At 52.2% G+C, this 15,426-nt stretch overlaps 1 protein-coding gene across 1 annotated transcript; it reads left to right on the top strand.

Annotated features, from left to right (window-relative positions):
• The first annotated feature begins 4,153 nt into the window (after positions 1-4,153).
• LOC149347370 (4-vinylphenol methyltransferase 1-like) lies at positions 4,154-15,095 on the top strand. The gene is made up of 3 exons (XM_089541570.1): positions 4,154-4,320; positions 13,764-14,130; positions 14,910-15,095. Exons 1-3 carry the CDS (start codon positions 4,154-4,156, stop codon positions 15,093-15,095), a joined length of 720 nt encoding a protein of 239 aa, XP_089397696.1.
• Positions 15,096-15,426: the final 331 nt, after the last annotated feature.

The following is a 15,426-nucleotide window of genomic DNA, read 5'->3' as shown; positions in this document are numbered from 1 at the left end:
ACATCACGTGACCATACCTTACGGCAGGTTCTTCACGCGGTAACGGGTCAATGGCCCGAGCGAGTGGCTGATGAGGAGATGAAATCATTCGTTTCAAAAAGACTGGAGTTGTCGGTTAATCAAGGATGTTTATTTTGGGGAATGCGCATTGTGGTTCCCCCTTATTTACAGAAGACAATCCTGGACGAGCTGCACGAGGGGCATCCTGGAGTAGTGCGGATGAAGGAAGTTGCCCGGAGCTACGTCTGGTGGCCAGGAATTGACGCCGACTTGGAGAACACCGTGAAAACGTGTGCGGCCTGCCAGCAGCAACGAGCGATGCCTACCCAAGCTCCCCTTCATCCGTTGGCTTGGCCTACGAGGCCATGGGCCCGACTCCACTTGGATTTTGCTGGCCCGTTTCTTCAGCGCAACTTTTTGGTGGCGGTAGACGCTCATTCAAAGTGGCCGGAGGTTTTCCTGATGCCGTCGACCTCGGCAGAAGCTACCATCGGTAAGCTGCGTGACCTCTTCAGCCGTTTTGGTTTGCCCGAGGTCATCGTGTCAGACAACGGGCCGCAGTTTTGCAGCGAAGAATTTCAGTTATTCCTCAAGATGAACGGAATAAAACATGTACGGTCCGCGCCATATCACCCGTCAAGTAACGGTTTGGCTGAAAGATTTGTACGAACAGTTAAAGAAGCCCTGCGAAAGGACAACAGAGCCCGGCCCATTGAAGAACGACTAGCCAGTTTCCTTCTAGCGTACCGGAATACACCTCACGCAATCACCCAGCAATCTCCGGCTTCGCTTTTGATCGGGCGACCTCTCAGAGCTCGACTCGATTTACTTAAGCCTAGTACTCGTTCAGTGGTCGAGCAAAAGCAATTTCGACAAACTGGCAGTCGAAGAGAACTTCAGAGAAGTTTTTGCGTTGGGGACAAAGTGTTTTTGAAGAACTCTAGAGTAGGTCCAAGATGGTTGGAGGCAACGGTGACGTCACGCTCGGGGCCAGTGTCTTATGTGCTACAGGTGACAACACCACGTGGGGTCATGGAGTGGAAGAGGCATCAAGACCACATACGCACAAGGCAGGCAGACCCGGAGGCAACGTCTGCAGACCACGGTTGTGGCGCCCATGGTGAGGACTCCTGGCAGCCGTGGCAACCATCTGGGTCATCGACGGGCACTGATGAACAGAGTGCCATGCAGCCGCCGAAACAAGCAGCGGGCACAGCTGAGGAAGATCCAGGGGCGTTTGCCGCAGGAGGGGGAGTATCGACGGAAGCCCTCGGTTCCGAAGACATCGATCACGACTCGGGGTCTTCTCCTGGCGACAGGGGCCACGAAGCCCCAACACGACATCGGTATCCGACAAGGGAAAGACGTCCGCCGGATCGGTACACATCAGTGCCGTGATTGTGTCAACCAATTTTTGGAACTAGAGTTTGAACCGTTCACTTGTTTGTTATTTCTGTATAAAAACTAACCGTTTGTCATAAATGTCAACCATGTGTAATGAGAGCATGCATCGTCTAGGGAAGGGGGAATGTAGTGTTTGTATCACGATAAGCAAACGGCCAACTCACGGCCACGTGCCGGTATTTGGGCACCGCCCCCTTGCCTGTCTGTATCTCGATATAAGCACATGCGTGTTGGTTTTCGCGGGCATTCGTCGACAAGCGGGACGCGCGGTCTGACGGCCGGCTGACAATAAACCCGAGTTCTTGTTGTACCTCGGCTACAGTGTCGTTTCCCTTAGCAAGACACGACACTTAGTCAGGCATTTGTTGCCTTTTTGCCAGCCTCCTCGACAGACTTTCTGTATTTATGTCCAAATAAACATTAATTAATTAATCAAATTAAATAATTAATTCATATAGTCTCTCTCTATCCGAAGCCAGGCCGCCAGTGTGTCGATCAGAAATCCATGCGAAAGTAACCACAGCGACTATTTTCGAATTCCTGCCTCGTGGCCATAACTGTAGCGACCTACCGCACACGAATTCAAGCGAGCAAAATCATGAAAATTATAGTTCACTTTTTGTTAGCCCAGAGCGCCAAAAAGCTTTTTATGATGCTTATTAATGTTTCTTTGGGAAAAAGGTGCCAACAGCAACATGAAACACGCGAAAAAAAATTGCGATAAAAATTCGGAGGAGTCAAGCTCCGCATTAAGGGTATGACGCGATAGTTTATTCGATTAATGCTCCTATATGCCGAATTGGCCATTTTATATTTAACATTCATAGATCCCTGGGAGTCATCATATCACTCCTGGCGCAGTGGTTAAGATACGTACGGTGAAACGTACGCTCGCAGCGGCAAACCACGTAGAAGCACTTTTAGGCGCCTTGCCGAAACGCGCGGTTTTCAAGTTGCAGTCGTAGTTCATCGGTACATCGTTCTCTACAAACCCATGTCACGATCGCCAGCATAGCTTGCGAGCCGAAAGAACGGGCAGCAAACCGAAAGATTCGTGATGAACGCGCTTTGCATGTGCGCTGCGCTGTTCGCCGCTCACCGCGTGATTTCTGCGTCCGAGCACGGCCCCACTGCGCCCTATCGAGACGAGCGGGAGGCGCTGCCGTCGCGCGCTATCGGTTGGGGCAGTGATACATTGCGAGGAAGAGGAGGAGGAGGAGGAAGTGATTTTCGTGGGCGCTGCCTGATGGCGCTACGTGCGAGCCAAGCGAATAAAAAAAGAAGCGGAAACGTACTTTGCTACTCGCATAACTGCGACTTCTGTAATTTCCATGCTGATAATTACTAATATACACCACAGTACATGTCTTTAAAGCATCCTTCGAAGACAAAACCGTATTCACTCGACGCTTCTTTGTTCATTCCAAACCGTCCAGGTGGCGTGGCGGAGTGATTCGTGTGCTCGTTTCACACTCCGGAGGCCCTGGTTCTATTCCCCAACTCTACCAATTTCCCACTTGGTTTTATTCGTAACAGTAGCTTGGTAGCTTGGTAGCGCCTGTCCTGTCCAGTTCTGTGTCGTCCCTGTCCTTTTTGCGCTATGTTTTCTAAGAACTGATTTATTTATTAATGATTCTGGGATTTTTCGCTCACGGTCAACGCCGCCGACGCCGACGACGACACCGGCTTTTCTGCGACACGGAGCCCTTAACACTATCACGTTAAAATCAAGATAACAGTACGTAGAGATAACATAAGCGCTTATCAGTCCCAAGGCGCTCAGAGGGATGATTTTTAATTATTATTAGAATAAATAACTCATTAACGTAATGCGATGAAGAAAGCGGCGAGGACACCGTCGACCATCGGGACTTGCCCATATCTAGAGCGTAGGTACAAAGATGAAAAGAATTCAGCTCCCTACAAACAGTCAAGGGCATCATAAATGCGTCCCCGAGATTAGTAGCCTTTGCAGGCGATTTTGTTGAGGCGCTGGTAGTCAACGCAAAAGTGGATAAAGCAGTCTTCCTTGGTGACAAGGACGACGGGGGAGGCCCAAGGACTGCTCGACAGTTGTATGACGTCACGGTGCAGCATGTCGTTCACCTGTTCGTCGATGACCTGACGTTCTGGTGCCGAGACACGATATGGTCGTTGACTCAACGGCGAATGGGTGCCGGTGTCGATCCGATGGGTGGCAGCCCTTGTGCGGCCCAAACAGTGGTGGAAAAAGTCAAATGAGGATTGATATTTATCTAGCAGAGCCAGAAGCTGAGTCTTCTCCAGCGGCGCGAGACTGACTCCCCCCTCTCGATGCCTCCCTGGAATCTGAAGTAGAGTCTTGGTCAAAAGTCTTAAGGCCACAGTGTTCACCTGCAGTGAAATGAATGTCCCTGTAATGCTCCTTACAGCGGATCATTCAGAACACGTCAAGGAGGAAGCTTCTATACCGCAAGAAGAAAGCTTCGGTCAGCATTTCAAGGTCATTCGGTCTTTAATAGTGCTGTAATAGCTCTGTCATGCGAATTTTGACCAACACTGTATATAGCGAGAATAAAGGGTTTGTAAAAAAAACGAGTTAAGATTATAAAATAATACATGTTGTTGTAATCGCTACATTACTTGAACGGAGGAATGGCCAATGCAACCCATACTACTTTTGCGTTTGTTTTACTGCTAGATGACTACATCTATTGTAACCACCAGCGACGCTGCTCCAGATGCGTACGGCTCGGAGAAGTGCGTCGAAATGTACAACGCGGCAACCGAACCAGCGGCGCCCCTCGTCGCAGCCATACTGGACGCCTTCCAGCCGGCGTTCCTCGACGTAGGAGTCCATTCTGGAGGGAAGTTGAAGGGAGAGGATTACGCGCGGCGGAGGTCCCAGTTCATCGACGTAGGCTGTGGGTCCGGCAGGTACGGATTAGATGGGACGGGTACGGCAAAGGCCAGGTAAGTGCTAGTTAAGACAGGTGAGGCCAACAGTTACCGTCAGGCCGGAAGAACTGCAGATTGGGCTAGTTGGTGTAGATTCATAGTGATGGTTCAACAGCGTGAACACACACAGACCAAGAAGGAGACAAGACACACACAGCGCTGAACTCACAACTGATTTTTATTAGGAAGAAGCATGTGATAATATACACACACGAAAACAAGAGACACGAAAAAAACAGCGCACATGCGCAATGTCAACAATCTCACAGTACTAAAAAAGGTAAAACCGCTTTCAAAGCACGTGTGTATCCGCAGAACCGCTATCCACTGTCAGAACTGCAGATTGGGCTAGTTGGTGTAGATTCATAGTGATGGTTCAACAGCGTGAACACACACAGACCAAGAAGGAGACAAGACACACACAGCGCTGAACTCACAACTGATTTTTATTAGGAAGAAGCATGTGATAATATACACACACGAAAACAAGAGACACGAAAAAAACAGCGCACATGCGCAATGTCAACAATCTCACAGTACTAAAAAAGGTAAAACCGCTTTCAAAGCACGTGTGTATCCGCAGAACCGCTATCCACTGTGTAGCATTTTCATTTCCCTAACAGATAATGTTACAGATGGCGCACTCACGCACCTTTTATCTTTCCGGATAATATGAAAGGCTTCAGCAATTCCTCTAGTGCGCTGGTCAGAATGACAAAACAACACATCAGTGTCACCAAAAAACGGCGGGGGGCCGCCACGGCGGCTCAGTGGCTATGGTGCTCGGCTGCTGGCCCGAAAGACGCGGGTTCGATCCCGGCCGCGGCGGCTGGAATTTCTTTGGAGGAGAAATTCGAGGCCCGTGTACTGTGCGATGTCAGTGCACGTTAAAGAACCTCAGGTGGTCGAAATTTCCGGAGCCCTCCACTACGGCGTCTCTCATAGCCTTAGTCGCTTTGGGACTTTAAACCCCATAAACCAACCAACCAACCAACCAAAAAACGGCGTGCATTTGCATGTGAAACAACGCTTCGCTAGGTTAGTTTCTTTCTTCTTTTAAGAATTAGCGTGCTCCATGAGCCGCACGTTAATACAGCGGCCAGTCTGGCCTATTTAGGTAAGGCCGCAGGACAAGGGGATCTGATAAACTATGCCAGTCTTACAGGGAACATATCTTGGTACATGATTGATGTTGCAAGCATTTCTTCTGCAAATGTACGTCGTTTTTTTGTGACACTGATGTGTTGTTTTGTCATTCTTACCAGCGCTCTAGAGAAATTGCTGAAGCCTTTCATATTATCCGGAAAGATAAAGGATGCGTGAGTGAGCCATCTGTAACATTATCTGTTAGAGAAATGAATATGCTACACAGTGGATAGCGGTTCTGCGGATACACACGTGCTTTTAAAGCGATTTTACCTTTTTAGTACTATAAGATTGTTGACATTGCGCATGTGCGCTGTTTTTTTCGTGTTTGTTGTTTTCGTGTGTGTATATTATCACATACTTCTTCCTAATAAAAATCAGTTGTAAGTTCAGCGCTGTGTGTGTCTTGTCTCCTTCTTGGTCTATGTGGTTTGGTTTGGTTTATGGGGTTTAACGTCCCAAAGCAACTAAGGCTATGAGAGACGCCGTAGTGGAGGGCTCCGGAAATTTCGACCACCTGGTGTTCTTTAACGTGCACTGACAACGCACAGTACACGGGCCTCTAGAATTTCTCCTCCAAAGAAATTCTAGCCGCCGCGGCCGGGATCGAACCCGCGTCTTTCGGGTTAGCAGCCGAGCACCATAACCGCTTAGCCACCGCGGCGGCATTTCTTGGTCTATGTGTGTTTGCGCTGTTGAACCATCACTATGAGGCCGGAAGAGTTGAGACAGGTACAGTACGTCGAGCTCGGGCAGTCAAGCAAGACAGGCGCAGCCAATTTCAAGCAAGTACGGCTAAGAGCAGGAAGGTACGGCTAAGGAGAGAGGTACAGCAATAAAGGCTCTGCTCGATTGTTGAGGACACTGCGAAGCGCTGGAATCCGAGTCTGTCACGATGTAGTGACACTCTCAAGCCAACTCTCGCTCGCAACCAGCGACTTTATTGTCATTTTCTACTGCGGAGCACATCACAGCAGCCACGGCTGTGAGCCGTGAACATTGAGGTGAATTTTAAACCATTATTTTGTAAAACAAGGGCGTTCTGACAGCAGGCTGTTGCTGGCAAATTATGGTAACTGTAGTTTGGAAACCTCACTAAATGATTATGGAAATTTGGGAAGCCCATATTAGCTTGATGATCACTAACCGCCGCAAAGTTCTTAAACGATCGAAGCAAATTTGGGAAAAACTATTGAATCTCTGCTGGTCAAGGCCACTACGGAGCCTCCGGCGTCCCTTATAGCCTCAGGTGAAATTTCAGAATGTTAAGCGTCATGTACCACTGCTATACAGTGTTGGGCTACGTTAAGAGTTGTGCAGCCGCTACATAACGTGTTAATTAGCTGAAATGGCCAAAAATCCACCTGTCTTCATAGAGCGCGGTCTCGCATCGCAGCCGTAGGCTGGTCGTTTGAACATCCGCCTCGTATGTGGGAGGTGCGGTGTTCGATCCCCACTCTCTGCAGCTCTGTATCGCATTGGTAGGCTGGTCGTTTGAACATCCGCCTCGTATGTGGGAGGTGCGGTGTTCGATCCCCACTCTCTGCAGCTCTGTATCGCATTGGTAGGCTGGTCGTTTGAACATCCGCCTCGTATGTGGAAGGTGCGGTGTTCGATCCCCACTCTCTGCAGCTCTGTATCGCATTAGTAGGCTGGTCGTTTGAACATCCGCCTCGTATGTGGGAGGTGCGGTGTTCGATCCCCACTCTCTGCAGCTCTGTATCGCATTGGTAGGCTGGTCGTTTGAACATCCGCCTCGTATGTGGGAGGTGCGGGGTTCGATCCCCACTGTCTGTAGCTCTGTATCGCATTGGTAGGCTGGTCGTTTGAACATCCGCCTCGTATGTGGGAGGTGCGGTGTTCGATCCCCACTGTCTGTAGCTCTGTATCGCATTGGTAGGCTGGTCGTTTGAACATCCGCCTCGTAAGTGGGAGGTGCGGTGTTCGATCCCCACTGTCTGTAGCTCTGTATCGCATTGGTAGGCTGGTCGTTTGAACATCCGCCTCGTATGTGGGAGGTGCGGTGTTCGATCCCCACTGTCTGTAGCTCTGTATCGCATTGGTAGGCTGGTCGTTTGAACATCCGCCTCGTATGTGGGAGGTGCGGTGTTCGATCCCCACTGTCTGTAGCTCTGTATCGCATTGGTAGGCTGGTCGTTTGAACATCCGCCTCGTAAGTGGGAGGTGCGGTGTTCGATCCCCACTCTCTGCAGCTCTGTATCGCATTGGTAGGCTGGTCGTTTGAACATCCGCCTCGTATGTGGGAGGTGCGGGGTTCGATCCCCACTGTCTGTAGCTCTGTATCGCATTGGTAGGCTGGTCGTTTGAACATCCGCCTCGTATGTGGGAGGTGCGGTGTTCGATCCCCACTGTCTGTAGCTCTGTATCGCATTGGTAGGCTGGTCGTTTGAACATCCGCCTCGTATGTGGGAGGTGCGGTGTTCGATCCCCACTCTCTGCAGCTCTGTATCGCATTGGTAGGCTGGTCGTTTGAACATCCGCCTCGTATGTGGGAGGTGCGGGGTTCGATCCCCACTGTCTGTAGCTCTGTATCGCATTGGTAGGCTGGTCGTTTGAACATCCGCCTCGTAAGTGGGAGGTGCGGTGTTCGATCCCCACTCTCTGCAGCTCTGTATCGCATTGGTAGGCTGGTCGTTTGAACATCCGCCTCGTATGTGGGACGTGCGGTGTTCGATCCCCACTCTCTGTAGCTCTGTATCGCATTGGTAGGCTAGTCGCTTGAACATCCGCCTCGTATGTGGGAGGTGCGGTGTTCGATCCCCACTCTCTGCAGCTCTGTACCGCATCGGTAGACTGGTCGTTTGAACATCCGCCTCGTATGTGGGAGGTGCGGTGTTCGATACTCACTCTCCGCAGCTCTGTACCGCATCGGTAGGCTGGTCGTTTGAACATCCACCTCGTATGTGGGAGGTGCGGTGTTCGATCCCCACTCTCTGCAGCTCTGTATCGCATCGGTAGGCTGGTCGCTTGAACATCTGCCTCGTATGTGGGAGGTCCGGTGTTCGATCCCCACTCTCTGCAGCTCTGTACCGCATCGGTAGGCTGGTCGTTTGAACATCCGCCTCGTATGTGGGAGGTGCGGTGCTCGATCCCCACTGTCTGTAGCTCTGTATCGCATTGGTAGGCTGGTCGTTTGAACATCCGCCTCGTATGTGGGAGGTGCGGTGTTCGATCCCCACTGTCTGTAGCTCTGTATCGCATTGGTAGGCTGGTCGTTTGAACATCCGCCTCGTATGTGGGAGGTGCGGTGTTCGATCCCCACTCTCTGCAGCTCTGTATCGCATTGGTAGGCTGGTCGTTTGAACATCCGCCTCGTATGTGGGAGGTGCGGTGTTCGATCCCTACTGTCTGTAGCTCTGTATCGCATTGGTAGGCTGGTCGTTTGAACATCCGCCTCGTATGTGGGAGGTGCGGTGTTCGATCCCCACTCTCTGCAGCTCTGTATCGCATTGGTAGGCTGGTCGTTTGAACATCCGCCTCGTATGTGGGAGGTGCGGTGTTCGATCCCCACTGTCTGTAGCTCTGTATCGCATTGGTAGGCTGGTCGTTTGAACATCCGCCTCGTATGTGGGAGGTGCGGTGTTCAATCCCCACTGTCTGTAGCTCTGTATTGCATCGGTAGGCTGGTCGTTTGAACATCCACCTCGTATGTGGGAGGTGCGGTGTTCGATCCCCACTTTCTGCAGCTCTGTATCGCATCGGTAGGCTGGTCGCTTGAACATCTGCCTCGTATGTGGGAGGTCCGGTGTTCGATCCCCACTCTCTGCAGCTCTGTACCGCATCGGTAGGCTGGTCGTTTGAACATCCGCCTCGTATGTGGGAGGTGTGGTGTTCGATCCCCACTGTCTGTAGCTCTGTATCGCATTGGTAGGCTGGTCGTTTGAACATCCGCCTCGTATGTGGGAGGTGCGGTGTTCGATCCCCACTGTCTGTAGCTCTGTATCGCATTGGTAGGCTGGTCGTTTGAACATCCGCCTCGTATGTGGGAGGTGCGGTGTTCGATCCCCACTGTCTGTAGCTCTGTATCGCATTGGTAGGCTGGTCGTTTGAACATCCGCCTCGTAAGTGGGAGGTGCGGTGTTCGATCCCCACTCTCTGCAGCTCTGTATCGCATTGGTAGGCTGGTCGTTTGAACATCCGCCTCGTATGTGGGACGTGCGGTGTTCGATCCCCACTCTCTGTAGCTCTGTATCGCATTGGTAGGCTGGTCGCTTGAACATCCGCCTCGTATGTGGGAGGTGCGGTGTTCGATCCCCACTCTCTGCAGCTCTGTACCGCATCGGTAGACTGGTCGTTTGAACATCCGCCTCGTATGTGGGAGGTGCGGTGTTCGATACTCACTCTCCGCAGCTCTGTACCGCATCGGTAGGCTGGTCGTTTGAACATCCACCTCGTATGTGGGAGGTGCGGTGTTCGATCCCCACTCTCTGCAGCTCTGTATCGCATCGGTAGGCTGGTCGCTTGAACATCTGCCTCGTATGTGGGAGGTCCGGTGTTCGATCCCCACTCTCTGCAGTTCTGTACCGCATCGGTAGGCTGGTCGTTTGAACATCCGCCTCGTATGTGGGAGGTGCGGTGTTCGATTCCCACTCTCTGCAGCTCTGTATCGCATTGGTAGGCTGGTCGTTTGAACATCCGCCTCGTATGTGGGAGGTGCGGTGTTCGATCCCCACTCTCTGCAGCTCTGTATCGCATTGGTAGGCTGGTCGTTTGAACATCCGCCTCGTATGTGGGAGGTGCGGTGTTCGATCCCCACTCTCTGCAGCTCTGTATCGCATTGGTAGGCTGGTCGTTTGAACATCCGCCTCGTATGTGGGAGGTGCGGTGTTCGATCCCCACTCTCTGCAGCTCTGTATCGCATTGGTAGGCTGGTCGTTTGAACATCCGCCTCATATGTGGGAGGTGCGGTGTTCGATCCCCACTCTCAGTAGCTCTGTATCGCATTGGTAGGCTGGTCGTTTGAACATCCGCCTCGTATGTGGGAGGTGCGGTGTTCGATCCCCACTCTCTGCAGCTCTGTATCGCATTGGTAGGCTGGTCGTTTGAACATCCGCCTCGTATGTGGGAGGTGCGGAGTTCGATCACCACTCTCTGCAGCTCTGTATCGCATTGGTAGGCTGGTCGTTTGAACATCCGCCTCGTATGTGGGAGGTGCGGGGTTCGATCCCCACTCTCTGCAGCTCTGTACCGCATTGGTAGGCTGGTCGTTTGAACATCCGCCTCGTATGTGGGAGGTGCGGCGTTCGATCCCCACTCACTGCAGCTCTGTATCGCATTGGTAGGCTGGTCGTTTGAACATCCGCCTCGTATGTGGGAGGTGCGGCGTTCGATCCCCACTCACTTCAGCTCTGTATCGGATGAGTAGGCTGGTCGTTTGAACATCCGCCTCGTATGTGGGAGGTGCGGCGTTCGATCCCCACTCACTGCAGCTCTGTATCGCATTGGTAGGCTGGTCGTTTGAACATCCGCCTCGTATGTGGGAGGTGCGGTGTTCGATCCCCACTCACTGCAGCTCTGTATCGCATTGGTAGGCTGGTCGTTTGAACATCCGCCTCGTATGTGGGAGGTGCGGAGTTCGATCACCACTCTCTGCAGCTCTGTATCGCATTGGTGGGCTGGTCGTTTGAACATCCGCCTCGTATGTGGGAGGTGCGGAGTTCGATCACCACTCTCTGCAGCTCTGTATCGCATTGGTAGGCTGGTCGTTTGAACATCCGCCTCGTATGTGGGAGGTGCGGCGTTCGATCCCCACTCACTGCAGCTCTGTATCGCATTGGTAGGCTGGTCGTTTGAACATCCGCCTCGTATGTGGGAGGTGCGGCGTTCGATCCCCACTCACTGCAGCTCTGTATCGCATTGGTAGGCTGGTCGTTTGAACATGCGCCTCGTATGTGGGAGGTGCGGCGTTCGATCCCCACTCACTGCAGCTCTGTATCGCATTGGTAGGCTGGTCGTTTGAACATCCGCCTCGTATGTGGGAGGTGCGGCGTTCGATCACCACTCTCTGCAGCTCTGTATCGCATTGGTAGGCTGGTCGTTTGAACATCCGCCTCGTATGTGGGAGGTGCGGCGTTCGATCCCCACTCACTGCAGCTCTGTATCGCATTGGTAGGCTGGTCGTTTGAACATCCGCCTCGTATGTGGGAGGTGCGGCGTTCGATCACCACTCTCTGCAGCTCTGTATCGCATTGGTAGGCTGGTCGTTTGAACATCCGCCTCGTATGTGGGAGGTGCGGCGTTCGATCCCCACTCACTGCAGCTCTGTATCGCATTGGTAGGCTGGTCGTTTGAACATCCGCCTCGTATGTGGGAGGTGCGGCGTTCGATCCCCACTCACTGCAGCTCTGTATCGCATTGGTAGGCTGGTCGTTTGAACATCCGCCTCGTATGTGGGAGGTGCGGCGTTCGATCACCACTCTCTGCAGCTCTGTATCGCATTGGTAGGCTGGTCGTTTGAACATCCGCCTCGTATGTGGGAGGTGCGGCGTTCGATCCCCACTCACTGCAGCTCTGTATCGCATTGGTAGGCTGGTCGTTTGAACATCCGCCTCGTATGTGGGAGGTGCGGCGTTCGATCCCCACTCACTGCAGCTCTGTATCGCATTGGTAGGCTGGTCGTTTGAACATCCGCCTCGTATGTGGGAGGTGCGGCGTTCGATCACCACTCTCTGCAGCTCTGTATCGCATTGGTAGGCTGGTCGTTTGAACATCCGCCTCGTATGTGGGAGGTGCGGCGTTCGATCCCCACTCACTGCAGCTCTGTATCGCATTGGTAGGCTGGTCGTTTGAACATCCGCCTCGTATGTGGGAGGTGCGGCGTTCGATCACCACTCTCTGCAGCTCTGTATCGCATTGGTAGGCTGGTCGTTTGAACATCCGCCTCGTATGTGGGAGGTGCGGCGTTCGATCCCCACTCACTGCAGCTCTGTATCGCATTGGTAGGCTGGTCGTTTGAACATCCGCCTCGTATGTGGGAGGTTCGGCGTTCGATCCCCACTCACTGCAGCTCTGTATCGGATTGGTAGGCTGGTCGTTTGAACATCCGCCTCGTATGTGGGAGGTGCGGCGTTCGATCCCCACTCACTGCAGCTCTGTATCGCATTGGTAGGCTGGTCGTTTGAACATCCGCCGCGTATGTTTGAGGTGCGGCGTTCGATCCCCACTCACTGCAGCTCTGTATCGCATTGGTAGGCTGGTCGTTTGAACATCCGCCTCGTATGTGGGAGGTGCGGCGTTCGATCCCCACTCTCTGCAGCTCTGTATCGCATGAGTAGGCTGGTCGTTTGAACATCCGCCTCGTATGTGGGAGGTGCGGCGTTCGATCCCCACTCTCTGCAGCTCTGTATCGCATGAGTAGGCTGGTCGTTTGAACATCCGCCTCGTATGTGGGAGGTGCGGCGTTCGATCTCCACTCACTGCAGCTCTGTATCGCATTGGTAGGCTGGTCGTTTGAACATCCGCCTCGTATGTGGGAGGTGCGGCGTTCGATCCCCACTCACTGCAGCTCTGTATCGCATTGGTAGGCTGGTCGTTTGAACATCCGCCTCGTATGTGGGAGGTGCGGCGTTCGATCCCCACTCTCTGCAGCTCTGTATCGCATTGGTAGGCTGGTCGTTTGAACATCCGCCTCGTATGTGGGAGGTGCGGCGTTCGATCCCCACTCACTGCAGCTCTGTATCGCATTGGTAGGCTGGTCGTTTGAACATCCGCCTCGTATGTGGGAGGTGCGGCGTTCGATCCCCACTCACTGCAGCTCTGTATCGCATGAGTAGGCTGGTCGTTTGAACATCCGCCTCGTATGTGGGAGGTGCGGCGTTCGATCCCCACTCACTGCAGCTCTGTATCGCATTGGTAGGCTGGTCGTTTGAACATCCGCCTCGTATGTGGCAGGTGCGGCGTTCGATCCCCACTCACTGCAGCTCTGTATCGCATTGGTAGGCTGGTCGTTTGAACATCCGCCTCGTATGTGGGAGGTGCGGCGTTCGATCCCCACTCTCTGCAGCTCTGTATCGCATGAGTAGGCTGGTCGTTTGAACATCCGCCTCGTATGTGGGAGGTGCGGGGTTCGATCCCCACTCTCTGCAGCAGGGTATTTCACTGGGGAATAAATGGGTACTAGCTTTCACCTGGCCTGGTCACCGAATTCCGTCTCAGGCACCTTCGTGGTGGTGGTCTCACGAGAACTGTAATGCTATCGCACTGAAATCAATCAATCAATCATAGTCATCATCATCATCAGTTTTCTTACATTGCAGCTTCACCCTAAAGAACCTGCTGCCTCGCGTGCCGGCCTGGTGCACGAGACTGGTGGCGGCTGACAGATCGGATGCCATGCTTAAATTCGCCCGGGAAAACCACTCGCATCCGAGGATCGATTATCAGAAGCTGGACCTCCTGGCGGATGACGACGTGGCACAGTTCGTGAGGGGCCAGGGCCGCTTCGATAGGGTGTACTCCTTCCTGGCACTCCACTGGATTGCCTACCAACGGCGCGCAATGAGGAACATCGAAACGCTGATGGCGCCCGGGGGAGAATGCTTTCTCGTCTACAGCGAGGCACTGAACGCGCACAAGGTTTTGACGGCAGTGAAGAACTCGCCCAAATGGAGCAAGTATTGTCAGGTAGGTAGTATCGAGAGGCAGTTCCCAAGTCTGCCTCCCCAAGCCAAGCTGCTTTGGGTGACATGCGTTGGCCGCTTCTCTGTTACCGCACTAAGCAAAGGAGAACACTGACGTGAAGTATTTTGTTTTTCATTTTTCTTTTCTTTTTTTGCCGATAGTAGCAAGAGCACTCCACGGATGTCAGATGCTTAACGCCGGCCAATATCAACCAAGATAAATTTCAATATCGTAGTGTGGAGTTAGATAGAAACCAGCCAGGCGAAGGAATTACGTTATTGATTTCATATGCGAGGATTTTTGACAAGTTTCATTAGAGTATGTAGCTTACTGTGTCACAGGGATACAGCTGGTACAATTGTTGAAGTTAGTTGTTATTAAAACTTGTTTTAAATATCTAATACTTTTTAAACACCCACCTCCCACACACACACATACACACACAGGCACACGCACGCACACACACACGCACACACACACACACACACACACACACACACACACACACACACACACACACACACACACACACACACACACACACACACACACACACATGCTGATAAGCTGTGTTTCACGTTGTAGGAAAGACCACACGCCAGGCAAAATAACCAGTTGCATGATTACTCCGCCTGCTCTCATGTGCTTATTCGCTAGTTCGCTTAGGTCGGCGCATCACAAGGCCACTAATAACCCTATTCAGTGATTAAAGTGCACATTGGAAGAGGTTCGATATCTAATAAAATAACTCTTCGTTTTGTCTTCGGTTCTGAGTGCAGCAGGAATTTGAGGAACTGCTTTTGAAGGCCAGTGTGATGGACAACAATGTGCCGCTACGAATTCACGCCGCCGACCTCATCCATGCCACCAGTTTGACGGCCCTGGCTTGCGAAGTTTTCCGCACTAATGTGCCCGACGCATACAACAGTGAAGCGAGTGCCGGTACGGGTTTGTATGAAAACTTCTGAGCGAAATTCTTGGATAAGTGCCATGGTCTCTAGGCTGGCCTATTAAGCGCAAACAGCAAAGTTCCTTTGCAACCTAGCAAAGGCAGAAAGCAAAGCTACACATACATATTTTCGGAAAGTGTAAGCTGGGACACGACTCACTCTGTCATAAAGAAAATGCTCTCTAGGTTGGCAGAGATGAAAATAATTACATAAATGGACATTGATATTATCGCACAGCATTTGCCACAGCGGTATTATTCTCACAATGAGAGCTCCATAGACCAGGGCACACTGCTCATCCTATCGCTGTGATCACGTATATAAAATAGACGAGTATGCAAATCTAACA

This window comes from Amblyomma mixtum, chromosome 4, assembly GCF_055824585.1.
Source record: "Amblyomma mixtum isolate Tamu chromosome 4, ASM5582458v1, whole genome shotgun sequence".
Taxonomy (NCBI): domain Eukaryota; kingdom Metazoa; phylum Arthropoda; class Arachnida; order Ixodida; family Ixodidae; genus Amblyomma; species Amblyomma mixtum.
This window is presented reverse-complemented; position numbering and strand designations above follow the sequence as displayed.

Excerpts from the sequence above, each read along its gene's own strand:
- LOC149347370 (XM_089541570.1), top strand. The coding sequence starts at position 4,154 with ATGTACAACGCGGCAACCGAACCAGCGGCGCCCCTCGTCGCAGCCATA. Across the intron at positions 4,321-13,763 it reads GTAGGCTGTGGGTCCGGCAG|CTTCACCCTAAAGAACCTGC; the intron begins GTACGGATTAGA and ends CTTACATTGCAG. Across the intron at positions 14,131-14,909 it reads AATGGAGCAAGTATTGTCAG|GAATTTGAGGAACTGCTTTT; the intron begins GTAGGTAGTATC and ends TGAGTGCAGCAG.